The sequence below is a fragment of the Protopterus annectens genome, chromosome 3.part1 (assembly GCF_019279795.1).
Source record: "Protopterus annectens isolate FY-2018-M chromosome 3.part1, PAN1.0, whole genome shotgun sequence".
NCBI classification, from domain to species: Eukaryota; Metazoa; Chordata; order Ceratodontiformes; family Protopteridae; genus Protopterus; species Protopterus annectens.
The window spans coordinates 1,514,860,465-1,514,879,735 of NC_056732.1; the positions used below are offsets into that span (position 1 = coordinate 1,514,860,465).

A 19,271-nucleotide genomic window follows, 5' to 3' on the forward strand; every position below is an offset into this window, starting at 1 on the left:
GTGGTGCATAGGGATAGAGGCCCCAAATGTGGCCCAGTGGTGCAGAGGGATAGAGGCCCTGACTGTAGCCCAGTGGTCCAGAGAGATAGAGGTCCCAACTGTAGCCCAGTGGTGCAGAGGGATAGAGCTCTGACTGTGTCACAGTGGTGCAGAGGGACAAAACCTCGACTGTGGCCCAGTGGTAGTAAGGGATAGAGCCCTGACTGTGGCCCAGTGATGCAGAGGAATAAATCTCTGACCGTGGCCCAGGAGATGTAAGGGATTGTGTAGCAGCTTGGGTGACTGATGGAGCTGCCAGGGGAGAACGGTCATGCACATCCTGTGGGGTGGCATGGAGGATACAGCTAAAGATGCACTAATCTGTGCCTCAAACAGAAAAGTGGCCGGCTGAGTGTTGTCTCTTTTGTATGTCAGCAGTGCTCTGCTGATTTTGGATTACAGTAACTACAGAGTTCCAGCAAAGGGCCTAATTCTACAGAATTAGTACTGTGCTGAAAGGAAATGAGGAAGTCTAAAGCAAGTGGAGACAAAATAATACAGAAATGTACAGATCATTATTTTTCATACCAGGGTTGCATTGTGTCTTGCAAAATGAACTCCGTGAATTAAGTTTTTCAAACACAGTGTGCAACTGCATTTAGAAAATAAAAACAATACTAATGCTAAGAACCATTGAGCATGAGCATTCTGATTCACTTCTTTATTTCTCATTTTTTTGCTAGTGAAACAACCACGGAGTTTAGTGCAGAGGTCAGTAACCAAGCTTCATATATCTGGGAGTGTAATCTGGTAACCATCATTGCATTGCGTCTTGTGATACAATGTCACTGTTTTACAGGAGCAGTGTGTCCCGAGAACCTTGTCCTCTTTTCTGACATCAATGAATAATATTCCTTTCTGAAGGTATAGCAGTACAATCTTTCCTTAAAACTAATCCCTGTAAAACAGACGGTGTCATTCAGATAGTCGAAGTACAGGCATTGCAGGCATAAACAGAAAAACTGAAAGTCTGTCTGCTCTACAATGGTGTGTCGAAAAGTAAGGAGCCATTTTAGGTACCAGCTTCACAACAAATTCCCAAACCTAATTTGTAGCCATCATAGGTGGAGACATTTCATTTTCAGCGTACCAACAGTACAACTGTCATTTGCAGATGCTCTCAGTAACTCATTGATTTTTCCCATGCTTTTTATATTACCCTGCCCACTCCCTCTCACCAAATCAAAACACATACACACCTGACCATTCCCTGCTCGTTGTTTGACATGCAGTTGTAAATGTATTCCAGTATTGCTTTGGTGCAAATCATTTTCTTTTACTAGATTGTTCCTTCTGAAGACTGCTTATCTCCCTATTAGAAGGAGTAAGGACTTCTATATTTGATTTACCAGTGCTTGTCACCCGCCCAGAATGTCACGGTTCGAGAAACACATGCTTACACCTGAACTTCAAAAACCACATTGCACTAACTAGCCGAGTGACACAGGCAGCTGTAGACAGAGGGGTACACTTGAAACTGTTGCACTGGTACCACTGTGTCTGATATTTAAAAATGTCATTTTTTTTTTATCTAGTTTGGTCCCACTAGGGCTTTGACCTGTTTTTTTTTTTTCTTTTATGGGAAATCTTTGGCAGTACTTATGCAAACTGAAAGAAGTATTGTCAGGACACTAAGGAATTTCCAGTACTCTAGTTTTTACAAGTCCTACAGGATCTTTAGCAACCATTTAAGCTACCACCAGTTTAGGCAGATGGGACCAAGGTTTAACATGTTATCTGAAGTAATGTACCTCAGGAGGGAATTGAAGCCCCCTCCCCATGCAACAGTCCATTCCTGGTACTGAAATTTAAATCCAACCACCTGTTGTGGGGCTAGAACCCACTGCCTCTTTTTTTTTTCCTATTTTTGCTCTTCCCCCATGTACCTGCTGACCATCTGCTGTTCACCACAATCCTTGCTCAGGCCTCCCTAAATGGGTAAGATTCAGTCACAGTGTAGTTCTAATACAGGCAGCTATCAGGAGACTTTACTGTGTACCCTAATATGACCCCCTGTGTGCCAGTGTAAGTGTTTTGTAGCATGGGCATGTCACTCCCTTCTGCAGATGATACAGCTTCTTAAGCAACCATGCCCCCCTTTAAGAGGATGGCTTCCTAGATTTTTGTCTCTGCTGGAGTGCATTTGCAGGACACAGTCCTCTGAGCCACCCCCACCCCCCACCCCCAGCAGGAGATGCTAAGCCTTCTTCCTATACCTCCCTGTTTCTCATTACCTCCCAGTCTGTTAATGAAACTCACACTGATTGGGTTGATGTCAAGGCTGTATCCCACTACACCAAAAATCCACAGCACTTTTTTATGCTGTGGCCTTTAAAGTGAATGCACATCTTGTTCAACCATTGGCATTGACATAACCTTTGTCCTCTGGCATGCGTATATATGTGTGTATTGGTGGGTTCTCAAGTTGGTGCTGTCTATTTTTTAATCATGTGCTTGACAGAAATGTACCAGTGAATGCTAGATCATCTTCAAACTTTTTGTCTTTGTGGATATTGAATTTGGGATAGCAGTTTAATTTGTTTGCTTGTGGTGAATTTGAATGAATGCAAGCAGCTGATTTTCTTCTTCTTCTTAATTCCCTTTCTGAATTTTTACTCTGTGCTATTCTTATGTCCAGTGGTACTCAGACCACCAGCTAAACCCCCAGTAATTCCCTCCCCTAGACCAAAAGCTTTTTGTTTACCTTTCTGGACTGGGACTGTCTTGACAAAAGGGACCAAAAACAAGAACGGAGACCTGCCCATTAAAGCTGGGTGGTGGAGTGGTGTGTAAACTGTGTGTACAGCATCATCCTTAGTGCTTTACTAGAGATTTGTTTTAAGCAAAACCCCCTTCTCACAGCTGAGGAGGGGATTCTATTGTCAAGCCCCTAACACGTGTGTATCCATGCATGCTTCAAGCCCAAGTCCAGCACAATACACTGTTTGGTAGTTCCATGCACATTGCTTGATCCTGTGCTTCTAATGAAATTCCCCCAGTTTTCACCAGGAGTCACCAGCATTGTGGGTCCCATCAACCTCCCTCCCCAGTCAGATCCTTCAGCAATAAGATAACTAGTTAGTTGCAGGTTGTATAGGTTGCATTCAGGGTTTTACCCATCTGAACCACAGAGCTGGTCAGCAGGACCCCTTCCCGCACACTTCGTACTGTTTGACTGGTCTGATTAATCTCTGTCATCCTCCTCCTAAAAATCATTCTCTGACAGTGTTTGGAGTACCACGCATCCTAAGGGAATAGCCTGTTTGGATGTGCATGGGTTGTGTGTATGCTGGACACTTGCAACTGGAATTTGAACTGGAATGATACTTTGTCACTCCCATCCTACTTGTGTGGTGTCCTAATAGATTCATTATTTCTTTGTGACCCGATCAGTTTACATTTTGCTTTAGTACTTTAGGTTTGGGTCTGTTAGTCATATAGTCATTTTGCGAAAGTCATATTTTGGCCTTTTGGTGTATCTTTCTAGTTATCTCACTTTCGGGTTCTATGTTTAAGCGCAGATGTGCATGAGTGTGTGTGTGTGTGTGTGTGTGTGTGTGTGTGTGTGTGTGTGTGTGTGTGTGTGTGTGAGTGTGATTTTGCAGTAGAGGCAAAGAGTGAATTGTTAGTAAAGGTGTACATTGAAATGCTTTTAAGAATGCTCTTTTTGTCTTTATTGATTTATTCGTTATAAAGTCAGTAATCCCCGCTGAATATAGCATTATATTCTAATGGGTGACCTACTGGCTTTAGGATCTGGATATCTGATTTAGTTAGTCGCATAGTGCCCAGTTGCTTCTTGTGGGATTTGAACCCAGTTTCATAAGATATACTTTTACAGCACACGAGTTTAGACACTAGATCATGCTGTTGGACTGTTTGTGTAGAGAGCTATGTCCTTGTCATTAATATTGTCATCTGGAAAGGAATCTGGCAGCACATGCTGGCACTTGAGTTGTGAACTTTTGGCCCGTTTTTGGACTCCTAAGGATCAGTTTTTTTTTTCTAACATTCTGATCTGCATGAAATGTCACTCTGAAGTCAGCGCATAGCTGAACAGTCAGGAATGTGCCTGCTAAAAGTATGCTTTTTTTTTTTTTTTCCCTTTCCAAATAGTGAAAGAGCTAAAGAAAGTCAGGAGCTGAAGTTAATAGTGGAAGGGAGGTTGACCAGGTATGAATTCAGGTTTAGACTGCGGTGAGGACAACTGTTGCATTCTTTAATGACTTCAAATGTGGCTTAAAGTTATATAAAAAAAACCTTCCCACTTCCTTTAAAAGATTTTTTAAGAAAGTCCTTTTTAGATATTTTGGGTGTAGAAATGGGATAGGCTACTAATTCATTTTTGAACAATAAAGTCTTTCATTGCTTGCATTTCCAACAGCACTCAAGGAAATGTGCCTGTCATTACAGTTTATTCCATATCCTGCTGCAGTTTATGCTTTCAGTTATAGCTAAAAGTTAAGCTCTTTGACAAATCAGGAGAAAGCAGTGTGGGTATGCTCACAAAGAGAGGCAGCTGCTGGGATCCATTGCAGGTTTTCTTTTCCTCGGCAGAAGAAGTGTGCATGGAAGAAAGGCATGCTCACCGGGTCATTTTTCAGGCTTGCTGTGTCCAGGTTTGATGTATTAGAAACTTGTTAAACTCCGAGTACGGCTGTGTGCCTTCTCAGCAAGCTGGGAAAGAACAGAGATTGCAGAAAGCCTCCCTCACTTTATTAAAACTGAAACATGCTGGTTAACAACTTCCTACTCTGTGCAGCACCGCGGCAAGATAGCTTCGATTCTCTTCACCTTAAATACCTGTTGATCTTTTAACAAGATTTTGTTCTAGTCCTGCCATGGGAAAATAAAAGGATAGCATGTGCTTGGATTAATCCAGTAAGATTGTAAACTCAGAATTCAGGACTATTGCAGTATCCTTTGTACTCCGTTACTGCTTTTTAAAACTGTTATCACTGGAAGACAACAGCACGTAAGAGTGCACAGACAAGAAACACAGATGTGAAGAAACTTTGTTTGCCACATCTGAGTGGTTGGCCCCCAGCCTTGTTAGTAACACCTATGACTTCAGGTGCACTACATTAGCCCAGGAAAACACTTTTCTTCATCTCTGTTAACGCTTTTTCGAAAGGAGCCATGTGGGCAGCTAAAGGACGGAGGGAAATCTGCAAGTGACTGGAGTGTAGACAGGAAGCCCTAAGGGCAGAGAGGGCTGTGTTTTGGAGATTTTGCAGGAGTCCCACAGCACAAGAATCCCTCAGAAACCAGGTGCAAATCCTATGCTGTAACAGAGTTTATTGTTCAAGCAAGAGCGAACTTTTCTGACAACAATGTTGGGAAAATGAATGAGGATGCAGAATGGAGAACAACAAGGGAAAGCTTATCAGAAAAGCAGGAAAAGAATTTCAGCAATTGCTTAAAATCTGAGTGCAAGACAGACTCTTTATCTTCCACAGAGAAGAAAGGTGAACAGCCAGTAGATTCTTGTCCTGTTTGGGTAAAGCAGCAGGGGGATACCAATGGCTCTACACAAACGGAGTGCAGAGAGGATGCACAGTGCACAGCTTGCTCAAACAGAAAGTCGCTCAGCTCCATTGGGAGAATGGATTATAATAGCCCTTCAGCTAGGCTTGTGGTAGAAGCAGCAATCAAGGCAGCCCATGAAAGGCAGAGGCGTCCAAAAAGTTACTGTCTTTCAGGGAATGCTGTTGAACCTGAGCGGAATGCATCTCCACCACTTAGAACACATTCAGTAAGCAACTTACTGGATTTTTTTAAGTTCCGCTCAGGAAAAAAATGTGAGAGTCCAAACAAATCCTTCAGGGAAGAAGATGCCAAAGTGCCATCATTTGTCAAAAGTGGGAATACACCAGTCAGTCGAAGAGGCCATCGGAGACCTCTAAGCATGACATTCTTGGAGGTGAACAAACTTGCATGTGTTGTGCCTGAGACTCCTGCACAGCACCATCTGACCAATCTGAGTAGGAGTAACAGTTCTAATTTCTTACGGGGGAACCTTTTCTTCAGCAGCCACAGATGGAATATGTTTAGTCGAGAAGTTAAACCATCTCCTAGTAGTGACAAACAGGGACATGAAAATTCCAAAAAAGGCTTTTCTCTTCTGAGGAAGAGCTTCAGTTTTCGTGTAAAAAGAGGTCAGGAAGTCCAAATCAATTTAACAGAAAGTGGACGAGCCAGAGCCAGGAGTGACAGTGATGGCAGCAATATTTTGCAGTCTTTTTCTATTCTCAGGAAAAAAAATGTGTTGAGTCCTGGCAAAAATGCCAGTGGTCCAGTACGAGAAGGTACGGGACAGTATATTTGGAGTCCAAGTAATGGACGGCAGAGGCCTTTTGAAGATGCAGCTAGACCGGAGGTCTTGAAAAATACCAGTAAAACATCAAATGATTCAAATGAGCAAAGCCTTTGGAAATTACTGACCAGTCGGTTCAGGCGAAAGGAACAGGTGGACAGTGCATCCCCAAAAAGTCCTTTTGCTGGAATCAATAAACCCTCTTATCACTCTGCTTCCCTTGATGGACGTGGCAGAAAAATTCCACTGTGGGCAAGGAAATGGGACGTGGGGGGAGATTTAACTGCTAGAATGAATGCATCTGAATACAAGGGTAAGTGTTTTGGTTAACCACATCACTGACCTATTCTTGGCCATATTAACTGTGTAGGTAATTGATAATGTCAGGCTTGAGCAGTAACCCTTTCTGTTAGTGAGCTGATTGCCACTGTTTGCTAACTGCAGAGCATGTGTTGTTTGCCTACAGGGCAAACACTGTTATTGTTTTCATGGGTGGCAGAGTTCAAGGTCTTATTTCACAAACTGGTAAAATAGAATTAACTATGTTCCAGATCAGAGCTATCGACCTTTCACCTCAAGATTCACAGAAGGAGTTGAAAATAATCTGAATTAGGAGCACTTTTTCAAATGTTGGGAGTATTCATTTATTTTGCAGAATAAGAAAGTTGGTGCTGGCATGCATATTTTGAAGGGTAACTCTGCTACTAGAGTTCTGTTAGTATTTAAAATCTTTCCTGTTCGTTCAAAAATGTCATTGATTTTTTGAGGCACTAAGTAAAATGTTTAGGACAAAAATTTGTTATATCCCTGGAATTCAGAAAATGGGGCTCAGTCCTCACTTCTGGTTAGTGTTGTTCCAGTTATGCATATCCTCCCCTAGTCAGCATGCCTTTTCTTGGGGTACACAAGTGTATTCCCAATTCCCAAAAAATATTAATGTTGAATGATATTGATCAAAGTCCATGTGGCCTAGATTGTTTTTGAAAAGGGTACTGACAATTTCAGTTTACATAGAAACTTAAGGAAAACGTAAAATAAAAAGTTGTGGACAAGTGAGATGTTTGTCCCTGATTTATTTCTGTTACAGTCATTGCAACAGCTGAGAATGTGCTCACTTTAAAGATGATTCATGCCAGGGCTGTGCATCTATTTACTTCTTTGGATGATGAAAGGGGTCCAGGTACACCCTAAAGTCTGGCAATTATTCTTTGTTTTTCAGCTTGGGTGCAGTTTAATAGGATGGTGTAAAACTTGTCTGCATGCCAAAGGGAAAAAAAAATAACTAACCTTCCATAGACTAGATTTTATAGTGCCTAGGATTTGAGCTTTTCATTCTGTCAGAAAAGTGTGTGAACATGTCTGCAGTACTACAGAGCAATTGTTGTCAAATGTGGTGGGGTGGAGGGGACGGAATGTAAATAATCTAATCTAGAACTTATCCTCTTACATAAAAGATCATAGGTGTTAGAAATGCTTCACTAGTTTCACAAGATATTCAAGACAAAAAAAATGCTTTTAAGAATTAGAAAAAGTGGCCAGACCACTGGTGCAGGACTTGGATTTGGTTTTGTGATCCATATTTGTAACAGGGCCTGAGGAGTTGTGAGGCTTGCTGGGAAACTTCATATGCACTTCATATTGTTCTTTGGTGTAAGTTGCAGTTTTAGGCAATAACTGTGCTCATGTTCCAAGGGTCAGTAGAGGGTGGTATTAATGTATTCCCACTCCGAAAAAAAGAAAGAGAGAAGGCATGCAGGCTGTAGACTCGCTCACAGCAGTTTGCCACCTTTCCTGGGTAGGTGATCACAAATTCATTCCTGGGGTGGCGCCCATGTCCCTCCTGGACAGAGGCTGTCAGTACTAATTACCATAGACTCCTACGTCTGTGAACTTCACTCACTTAACCACCAACATTTGGGGCAAATCGGGATAAATATGGCTAGGCTTGTAAGGGCATCTGGGGATTTCTGTGAACCTATGAACCTGTTTTAAGTCCCAAGTAAGAAAGCACTCAACCCCTCTGTCAAGTATGTTTGTACAGTCTGGCAGTTAGCACAGAAGGTTTAACCTTGTAATCTGTAGTACTTGTGGTACAAGGATGTTCTTCATGTTTCACTGTTGCAGTCATTACATTTGGGTTATCTGCTTGCAGGTAGCCATCAGTCGGCTAGATTAACAAAGTCTTGGGTCCTGCGTCAGTTGCTGTCCCTTCTTCCATGCCGTCAGGTCGTCAGGGGTATAAATCATGCAGCCGACGCCATTACATCAGTCTTTCTTGCCGTGTGGTGCCTGAAGCAGAAGCAGTTCGCAAGTGCCGGTCAGCCGACTCCTGAAAGTTTCGTTTTCGAGTTTCAGAACCGAAGTCTTCAACTAACGCCCCCATTGGGGAAACTTTTTCTTGCTCTTTACCGATGTCAGTAAAAGTTAATAATTGCATTACTTATGGAAAGCAAATACCTCATAAAGATTTTCATTCGTACTGTATTCCTTGCCTAGGCTCTGACCACAACATACCTTGCTGTCGGTTTTGTGCTTTATTTAATCAGTGCACTATCTGTCGACGGTATATTTTCGCCTCTCGGTCTAATTATCCAGAAATGTCATCTGTTAGCCATCCGACTACCGGGATTCTGAAAAAACGCAAAGATAAAGACAGAGATAGGCCGCCGAGGTCCAAAACTGTCAACGATGCTTCTCCTAAGCCAGTCGCCAGTTTGCTGGTACTCAGTGAGGTGCTTTTGCAGCCCCTGATACCCGCTACTTCTGATTCACAGGCCTCTACTGAGACCCATTCGGAGTCCGGTATGCCGCGAGATGCTTCAGCTATGGAAGCCGCGGATGTCTCTACCTTGGATGAGTCTGGAGCCTCTGTGCAGGCACCGGCTTCTGAAGGTGTATTCAGGCCAATGGACTTGCATATTAAACTGATGCCTCCTTCTTTACTTAGACCTAAATCTCGATCTATGCATAAAAAACTGACGCCCAGGCCACATGCTCAGGCCTCTGTGCCTAAAAAACAAATGATAAGAATGGCTGAAGATCTAATAACTGTAATCAGGGGTAGCCAACCCCCCCCCCCTTCTAAGAGACGTAGGACTGAAGTTGATTATGAATCTTCTGATCAGGATTCTGTTTTTTCTGATTCTTCTGATGATCTGGATTTGCCCTTATCTACTTATAAAGATTCTGATACAGAGGACTCCATTCCATCTGCTTCCCCTCCTGAGAATTTTTCTTTTGGGGAAACCTTACATACTCTAAGGGAGCATTTCCACTGGGAAAGCCAGGATTTTTCTGATTCAAAAAAGAGGCTTAGGGATTTCCTTCTCTTACCTCAGCATAGGCCTTTAGTTATTCCTCATGTACTAGACATTGTTGATGATGCTTTTTTGGAATCTAGTTCGGCTCCTGATTCCCTGCCTCTTGCTCCCAGAAAACCTGACCGATACTGCAGGGTCCCCGAGTCCCACAAGTTCCTTTTTAAACGTCCTATTGCAGATCCAGAGACTATTTCACAGGGGCCCAAGGGCATTAAGGCTTCTACTGCTAAAAATCTTACCCCTTCTGATAGAGATGCCAGGGTGCTGGATAGATGGGGTAAGAAGGTTTACACTTCTGCAACCTTGGCCATTAGGGCTTTAAACTGCCAGTTTCATATGTTAAAGTATCAGCGGCATGTTATTGGATTGCTTAAACAGAAAATGATGTTGATTCCTGACTGTGTGGAAAATAAAGAATTACAGGATTTAATGCATTCTGCTGAACAAGTTGGAAAACATACTTTGCAATCTGGTTTTGATTCATTAGAGGCCTCTTGTAGGGCTGCTGTTACTGGGTCTGTTCTCAGAAGGCATGCTTGGCTCAAGGAGCAATCTTTGCCTGATCATGTTAAAGCTAAATTGTTGGATGCTCCTTTAAATCAGGACCGCCTGTTTGTCAACAAGGCTGAGGAAGTTCTTAAAAAGATGGAAGATAAAGCTAAATCTATGCAAACTGTTAAAGATTTTTTACAAGTTCAGCCTCCTAGATTTAGTAGGCACTGGCCCTCTAAGAATTGGTCCTTTCCAGCCCCTTCCAGGTCTTCTCAAGCCAATCCCAGACACAGCAAAAACCCCAGGTTTCAGTCCCAGGGGACACACAGAACCAAGCAGTGGGGGGTGTCCACTTCCAAATCTGGGAATAATAAGACTCCCCCCTATGGTAAACTGTCTCAACGACTTCCTTTTAAAATTTCCAAGCACTTATCAATTGACTGCCCCTTTGGAGGGAAAGATCGCTCTTCATGCAAAGAATTGGGAACTCATTACGCAGGACAAATGGGTTTTAAATATAGTGTCCTGGGGATCCAGATTTCACTTCCACATGTTGCCAACACCAAGTGGGTGGCCGGCCCTACCCACAAATCAGTGGGCAGAGGCCCAAAAACAAGTACTTTCTCTTAAGCATGGGGGCTATTCAGCTGGTACCAGAAGAGGAAAAGGGACAAGGTTTCTACTCGAGACTTTTCCTGGTACCCAGAAAAGACAATTCATGGCATCCTATTCTGGACCTGTCTACTCTAAACACCTATTTGGAGATTCCAAAACTCAAGATGCTGACTCTTCACCAATTACTACTAGATTTAAAAGAAGCATACCTGCACATCCCAATCAAGGAATCTTGCAGAAGATACCTATGCTTCAAAGCAGGCTACACGCACTATCAGTTCTCTGCACTGCCCTTTGGCTTATCTACTGTGCCCAGGGTATTCACAAAGTGCCTAGCTCCAGTTATTGCATTTTGCAGGCAAAGAAATATTCAAATATACCCATACCTGGACGATTGTCTAATTCAGGCAGAAAGCCAGGACATACTTTTGAATCATCTGGCCTTTATACAAAGGGTTCTAACTTGTCTGGGGTACACCATAAATGAAAATAAATCACACCTGGTACCCTGTCAACAAATTATATTCCTGGGAGCAAGCTTGGATACAACTTCCCAGATGGCTTACCTCACACCAGAGAAACATATTAATTTGACAAGCTACTTCAAACAAGTGGCCACAAAAACCCTGCTATCTGCAAGACAAATACTGCAAGCCTTCGGGTTCATGGCCTCCTGCATTCTTCTAATTCCATATGCAAGGCTGCATATGAGGAAACTACAGTGGTATCTAAAAAGCCTATGGTGTCAACATTCTCAAGACCTGGAAACAATGATTCCTGTCATACCTTGCCTACGCCTAGAGTTCCTTTGGTGGGCAGAGACCTGACACCAAAACAAGGGACTACCTTTCACATCACCCCCTGCTACCCAAACCCTAACAACAAACGCATCAAACTATGCATGGGGGGCTCACCTGGCAGGGAAGTGCATTCAGGGCAAATGGAACCCAAGTCAAATGCACCTGCATATCAATCAAAAAGAAATGTTAGCTGTACAGAATGCTCTGACAGCCTTCAAAGACCACATTCTTCCTGGACAACTAATGGTAAAGATGGACAGCACCACTGTTATGTGGTACATAAACAAGTGGGGGGGTACACATTCTTACCCCTTCTACAGGCTAGCCATGGCATTGTGGAACACAGCCTTGAGTTACCAAGTGCACCTACAAGCTCAATTCCTGCCAGGAAAATTAAATACACTGGCAGACGGACTAAGCAAAAACCTCATGGACCCACGAGAAGAAACTGGAACCAATGATTTTCAACATGTTGACAAACAAATGGGGGAGCCCAAATATAGACCTGTTTGCCTCTACCCAGAACTACCAATTGGACAAATTTTGCACAAGGACTCCCCACAAACAAGCCTGGAAAGTGGATGCTCTGTCCTTCAGCTGGAAAAACCTATCAGTCTATCTGTGCCTCCCCCCCCCCCCTCTCTGCTCTCCAAAGTACTACTAAAAATCAAACAGGACAAACCAAGAATAATTTTGATTGCTCCAGACTGGCCGCGCCAACACTGGTACCCCCTCCTGCGCAACGTGTCATGGTTATCTCCATGGCACCTGCCTCAGACTCCTTCCCTACTTTCTCAGCAGGAGAACCAGATTCTGCACCCTCAACTTCTAACACTGAACCTTGTGGCCTGGTTAATTACTTAATCTCTCCTTTACCATCCCTCAGCAAACCTGTGATGGATATCATTTTAGAGGCAAGGAGGCTTAGTACTAGAAAATCTTATGCTGAAAAATGGTAAAGATTCTGTGCCTGGAACCAATCTCAAGGGATGAGCACAGCAGCGGCCAATTTACCTCAGATTTTACAATACTTAACTGAGATGCTTCACAAGGGCCTGTCTTTTTCCTCCATTAAAATACACGCCTCAGCCATTTCAGCTCATTATAACACAGAACCTCCGTTCTTCTCTCATCCACTGCTCAAGCAGTTCCTCAGAGGGGCCAAACATTTGAGACCACCCAGGTGAGCTCCAGCCCCAGCCTGGGACCTTAACTTTGTCTTGGAGAAACTCACTCTACCTCCTTTCGAGCCAGCTGCTACTGCAGACTTAAAATTTCTTTCTTGGAAAACAGCTTTCCTTTTAGCAATCACTTCAGCTAGAAGGGTATCTGAATTACAGGCCCTTATGGCAGTGGAGCCTATCATCATCTTTCATGCAGACAGGGTGTCTCTCAGAACCAATCCATCCTTCATGCCCAAGGTGGTATCCAGTGTGGCTCTTAATCAGTCCATTCATTTGCCAACCTTCTTTCCCAATCCACAGAATAAAGGGGAATGGATACTGCATTACTTAGATGTGCACAGACAGCTTAGATTCTCTTGGACAGGACTAAACCTCAAAGGAAATCTGAACAACTGCTGGTGGCATTTGCTGTAGGGGCAGAGGGGAAGGCTATTTCAAAGCAAACCATTTCTAAATGGATAAGCCATTGCATTCATTTCTGCTATAAACACCATAGAAAACCTATCCCCCAGTGGATCAGACCTCACTCCACCAGGGCTGCATCTACCTCTACAGCCTTTCTCAGAGGCGTCCCTACCAGGGACATCCTAAAAGCTGCTACCTGGAGGTTCTGTACATACTTTCACCAAGCATTGCCATTTACCAATTTTGTCTAGATCCAGAGCTGGCTTTGCCACTGCAGTCTTGCAGGGCCTTATAGCTGGCCCTAATGCTATCTAAATTCCTCCTCCCAACCATAGCTTTGAGAATCTACTCAAATGTAATGACTGCAACAGTGAAACATGAAGAACATAGTACAGTTGTGTACAATTACCATAAATGTAGATGTTCGAGTGTATTCACTGTTGCAGTCCTGGTTACCCTCCCTCCAGTCCCCTAACTTCTTTTGGCTATACCTCTACTTTCCTTTACTATGTTTAAAAGCCTTTGTGGTGTATTTGCTTTTTTGTTGGAGGTATATATTTGTGCTTTTATATTTAATTGCTTCCCATTAAGGGGGCACCTGACATCTGGGGCAAGAAAAACTGATGTAATGGCGCCGGCTGCATGTTTTATGCCCCTGACGACCTGACGTGATGGAAGAAGGGACAGCAACCGACACAGGATCCAAGACTTTGTTAATCAGTCCGACTGAGGGCTACCTGCAAGCAGATAACCCAAATGTAATGACTGCGACAGTGAATACAGTCGAACACGTACATTTATGGTAAGTGTACACAACGGTACTTTTGATTCCCTCAGCCCTCATTTGCTTACTGTGTGACCTTGAGCAGGTCATTTAACCAGACACTGCGTAGGAGCAACTGGGAATTTGGACTACACTCACCAGTGGTCTTCTGGACTTCAAGCCGAGTAACTACCTATGAACCTACGTTCTTCTTAACCGTTAGTGAGACTGCATTTCTAGTAGCCCTTCCTGGAAGGCAGGTTAGTGTGGCTGCAATGAATGTTGTCCTGGTTGGTTGCAACTAATAATAAACTGCAGAGCTGTTATGGTGGATTTCTGAGACACTGGACTTTTGGGAATAACTGTGAAGCTGAGACTGCCTGAAATGTTCCTTGGGTGATGCAGTAGAAAAAAAAAATACATCAGTAAATTCAAATGTGTCTTTAAGAAAACTTTAATGAGCAATGATTGGTATAATTCAGTTTACATTACTTTTATTATTTACTAAGTAAAGTCCAGCAGGTTCAAGTGACCCTTTACAAATGTTAGTTAAAAGTGACTTTTTAAAAGATATACAATATCCAAGTTTAAAAGGAATTAAATTCTGGTCTGCAGAATGCAGTTTGTTGCCTTAGCTCACTAAGTCATTCTCCCAGACAGCTCAGATAGTCTTGAAGTTTTCTTCATTTAATGGTTGTTGAATCTTTGTTATGTAAAGGGTTAAATGTAAGAACCATGTACTAGAAATGTAATGGGGAGGGAGCAGAGACTTAAGTGTGCAAAAAAGATAGAAAAGAAAAATGGCATTATTAGTTACACAAATATTTCTTACATTTCGTCAGAATGTGTCATTGCTCTAATTATTCTTTTGATGAGATTGTACATGTGTACTTATGATGTCAGCATGTCTCCAGGGAAACCAGTGGTGTGTCCATAGCAGTAGACTGTAACTTCACAAGGTAGTGAACCTGCATAGTGTAACACTTTTTAAAAGATAATAGTTGTTTTTAGTATTAAATACATTGGATGCAAAAGCTGACTCATGAAATAAATACCTCATTACATCCCCTTGGTATTTCTCTGAGGCTAGTGGCACATATAGCATTCGATATTTCGTTAGTTATTACTGTTGCAAGAAAATATGTTTGTGCATTAGACTGACTGAGGTATTACAGACACAAAACATCAATCAAAGCTTTGGCTTTATTAGAGGATTTCTCCATAGCAGAGAGGGATAAAGCCCTGACTATGTCTTGTGTTTGAGTACCACCTCAGGTCTGAAGGGAGGGGGTGAAGGGTGAGGCCAATATCAACTTGCCCATCCTGGCAGGAGATTATAGTTGTTTCTACTGGTGGCTGTATTTGTAACCAGAAAGCAGAGTATAGCTGGTACCTGTAATGCACCACTGATCAGAGACATGAGCCTTGATACTGAGCTTGTAATGCTAGCCCTCAATGTACTTAGGGTGAAAACACACGTACACTGGAGATGGCCATTCTAGGTCCTCACATTGATGCAAGTGCCCATGGGTTAGGGCTAAATAGAAAATAGACCACCACATGGACTACACGTGGATGATGTGACCACTCCAGACTGGTGACAGGGTATGCTTCTGATAATACTTCTTTTTACCCACAGTGATGTGTAAAACGGCATCCTCTTAACATCTGGTCTGATGCATTTCAAAGCAAAAAGAAGTAGAGAAATGTCCCCGGGTACATTTTCTAAAATGTTTTTCTTGTGAGAAAATATTTATGATCTGTTACTAAAATTAGTATATTCTTTTTCCTTTTTTCATCTTCCAATGATTCTTATCAATGTTTCAAGTCAGACTAACATTTTTTCCATTTTTCCTTGAGAGTTTACTATTCTGAAGTGCGCCACCCTGGTCCTTTAATTCATTTTCTCTCCTTGTCTTTCCTGTGCTACATCACTTATTGCATTGTTGCTGTTGCTGAAAGGTTCGCGCAGTTTATTATTATTGTTATTTAGATTTCTACTGTTTATAGTTAGGGCAGACTGTTTTTGTCTGATTGACATACCTCAACCTCTTAGAGCAAGAAATCTGGACAAAACCATAATTTATGGGGGGACAAAGGCCAAAAAATAGAGACAGTTTGTAAATATTTCCCTACGAACTTAGAAATGTAATAGCATAGCAGGGTTTTCGTTAACATGAATTTTCTGGAGTATGAAGTCTGAAACTGAAATATTTGTCATTATTTTCTGACATTAATTTTCAATGACTTGACAATACTTTGCCAGAAGACTACAATTCTATGAAAAATAGATCCAAAATATGAGGCAAAAATGAGTACATTCTGCGAAAATCTGTACATTTGAGGGCTATGCTTCTCGAAAGGAAGAAGATAATGTTATTGAAATAACTTGTCTAATTTTAGTAAACCTTCCTGATGTTTGCCAGCTGTTTTGATGGTTTATAAAAACAACTGTCTGCAGTAACATCTAGTTGTTTTACACAGCTGACATAATTTGATTTCTATTACATGGAGATGACAGGCCCATGATTAGATAAATAATGGCTACAGTTAAGTAGAATGGACATCCATGTGCTTGCATTGAATATGAGATGTGATTCCTACAGGTAGTGTTTCCTGTATTGTAAAGTCTGCTTGAACCTTACTCCAGGCTGCTAGGTGCATCTCAAAATACTGTAGTATTGGCAAAGCTTATTTACATAGTGGAGAAAACTAAAAGGGCCAAGGATGGAACCCTGAGTGACACATTTACAGGAGGTCACCTTTGTGTAATGTGACCCTTGCTGTCTTGCTTTGCCTTTTTTTTTTGGGGGGGGGGGGGTGCAGGCTTTTATTATTGACCTTCTTGTTCCCTGCCTTGTTTCTCCATTTTTTTGTCACTTTTGTTTATTCATTAATCAGCGTAGTAAGCCGGACTAAGGACCTTTGTTCATGAACGTCCCTTGTCCTGTATCACTCATCTGTTAGTCCCTGTGCCATCAAGAGGTATTTGTAGTGAATGGGTGAATTGTTGGTTGTCCACTTCTCAGTAGTTATAGTGGATTTTCATGTATTTATGTGTATTGATGTTGGACATGTCTAGACATACATGCTTACAAGAAACTTGGCAGCTTGCCTCCCTAACCTCCCTCAGTCTGTCATGCAAGTAGCTTCCCTTACAGTTTTGCCCCATTAGGAAGCTGGCACTCCTGTTACATCCCAAGGTCTTCACTAGAGAATCTCATTAGGTAGACATGGACCCATAGACACACTCACACCTTCCCTCTGTTTCAGGACATGTGAACACACACGAGTCACTGCCTTCCTGTCTATCTTTTCTAATGACTTTACAGTGCTTAGGCTGTTATTCAAACCCAGGTTGACGTGTGTAGTCAGTTTTTATATTGATCTGTTTTACTGGACTTGAGTGTAGCTCAGAACAGTCATACTTGTAATAATAATCTTTAGGAGTGCAGTGTGATTGACTCCTAGAAACCAAAGATGTTTGAGACTGAAGTTGGAAGTCTGTGGCAGTAATCTTCACTGCGTCGCTGCAAAGATTGATGATGATGAGACTTAAATGGTATCAGCAAGGCAGTAATTGAGTGCACCTCTCGATTCCCTTCTGCATTTTTATGTTGATTACTGCTTGCATTTCTGTTGAAACTCCTCCTTTGTCTAATGGCACACCTTGATCCACTATCATAGACAGGCTGAAGAGGCAATGCTGGTGTGAGTCATTGTGCTTTCGTAATAGCATGGCACTGTTTGGTAGGCAGCAGCTTTTCTGCAAGCCTGGGCCAGTCGATAGGGCTGCAGCAAACTGATTGCTGTGCCTTTTAAACAAGCTCTCTTAGTCACTGTAACGGAAGTATCTGATTATAGTGTTTATAGGATGCACCTAAGTCTGTTAACAAGGACTGAGTAATGAAACTGACTGTAGGAAAGTGACAGGACAGAGTAATGGAACTGACTGAAGGAAGGTGATCCATTAAAGCAGGAAATGAGGATGGAGTAATGGAAGTAATTGTAGGAAGGTGGCCAACATTTAAAGCAAGAGAAGTGGATGGAACAGTGGAACTAACTGTAGGAAAGTAACTCCTATTTAAGGCAGGAAACATCAGTGCTGCAGTATACAAGTGAGCAAATGTGACATGGGCCATGGCTAACATTTTTTCTCTGTAGTTTTTTGACCCCCCCCCCCCCCCAATAGCTTGCCCTTGTTGGATGTAGACCTAATCCCCCCTCCCCCATTTCATTCATCTCATTCTACCACGTACAGCATTTACCATCACTCCACAGGGGTCTTTACTACATGTAGCATTAGCTTTCAGGCTACCTTACTTATTGCCAGAGTAACCAACCCACTGGCATGGAGGCAGGATATCCATATTTGTTGTTTACAACCAAGCTGTGGGAGCAAGCTCTGGACACTGTATGGGTCAACCAGGTGCAGTAGTATTAAGTGCTTCTTTGCCTGCTGTCTAGTTCTGGTTGGGAGTGGAGCAACTTGATGTCTGTGTGACCCCTTTTGGTGAGTAGAGACCTCATGAGATGCAGCAGAACTATAGGTGAGATGGGAGTGACAGATGCCCAAATGCGTAGTTTGCAGAAGCACAAGTGTTTGCATGTTTGGCATCACTGCACATTGCTTCCCCCGGATAGGTAGCTTGGCCAGCTGTTTTAGAACAATGTCTTCCATTTGTTAGCTGCTCTTGTGCATTGAGTTCCTACTCCCCAGTCTTTAATGCTGGTAGTTATAAGGTTCAGCCCTTGAATGTCAGAAGTCTTGCCTTGTGATGGAATATGCCAGGAATCACCATAAATGAGCATATAGAGTACTCTGGGATGGGGGACCACAGAATAGCGGTGGTCTGATGGAGAATGGAAAGGAGGGGGGAAACGAGGTCTTAACCCACAGATGCTAAGGATTTTTTCATGTTTGATCCCACAGTATAGGTTCCCCGAGATTCACGTAGACTTGATAAAAGACATTTTAGCAGATCCCAAACCTCCTAAACATTTTCTCTGAAAACCATATTCCTATAACCTAAAATAAAGTTCTCTTGCCAAGGGGTAAACCCCACTTGCACCCCCATGTTAGAGAATTCCAACCCCCCCCCTTTTAAATATATATACTAACTTCACAGGTGCACAACAGTAGGGAAAAGCAAAGTCATTTTGTTGTCTATAGGTTTTCAGCAAAGCCAGTTTAGAAGTTTGAGACTTGAAGAAATTATTGTCATAGACTGTCATGTTCCCACTGTTTCTTGGTGAGGTACTTAAGACTTTGCAGTTTCAAATGCTGGCTCTCATGGCACCTCTGCACCCTTATTGTCCCCTTATTGCATGTTCAGC

The 19,271-nt window shown here is 42.5% G+C and overlaps 1 protein-coding gene across 2 annotated transcripts in view; it reads left to right on the forward strand.

The window, feature by feature from the left end:
• The window catches only part of AGAP3 (ArfGAP with GTPase domain, ankyrin repeat and PH domain 3), a 2,466,462-nt gene that overhangs the window by 80,110 nt on the left and 2,367,081 nt on the right, over nucleotides 1–19,271 (forward strand). The window contains exon 1 of one of the 2 annotated variants that reach the window (XM_044067592.1): nucleotides 4,553–6,668. The exons of the other annotated variant lie outside the window; for it this stretch is intronic. Coding sequence (XP_043923527.1) covers nucleotides 5,384–6,668 — 1,285 coding nt within the window. The 5' untranslated portion in view covers nucleotides 4,553–5,383. Of the gene's footprint in view, nucleotides 1–4,552; nucleotides 6,669–19,271 lie in introns of those variants that run through there. 2 annotated transcript variants of the gene reach the window in all.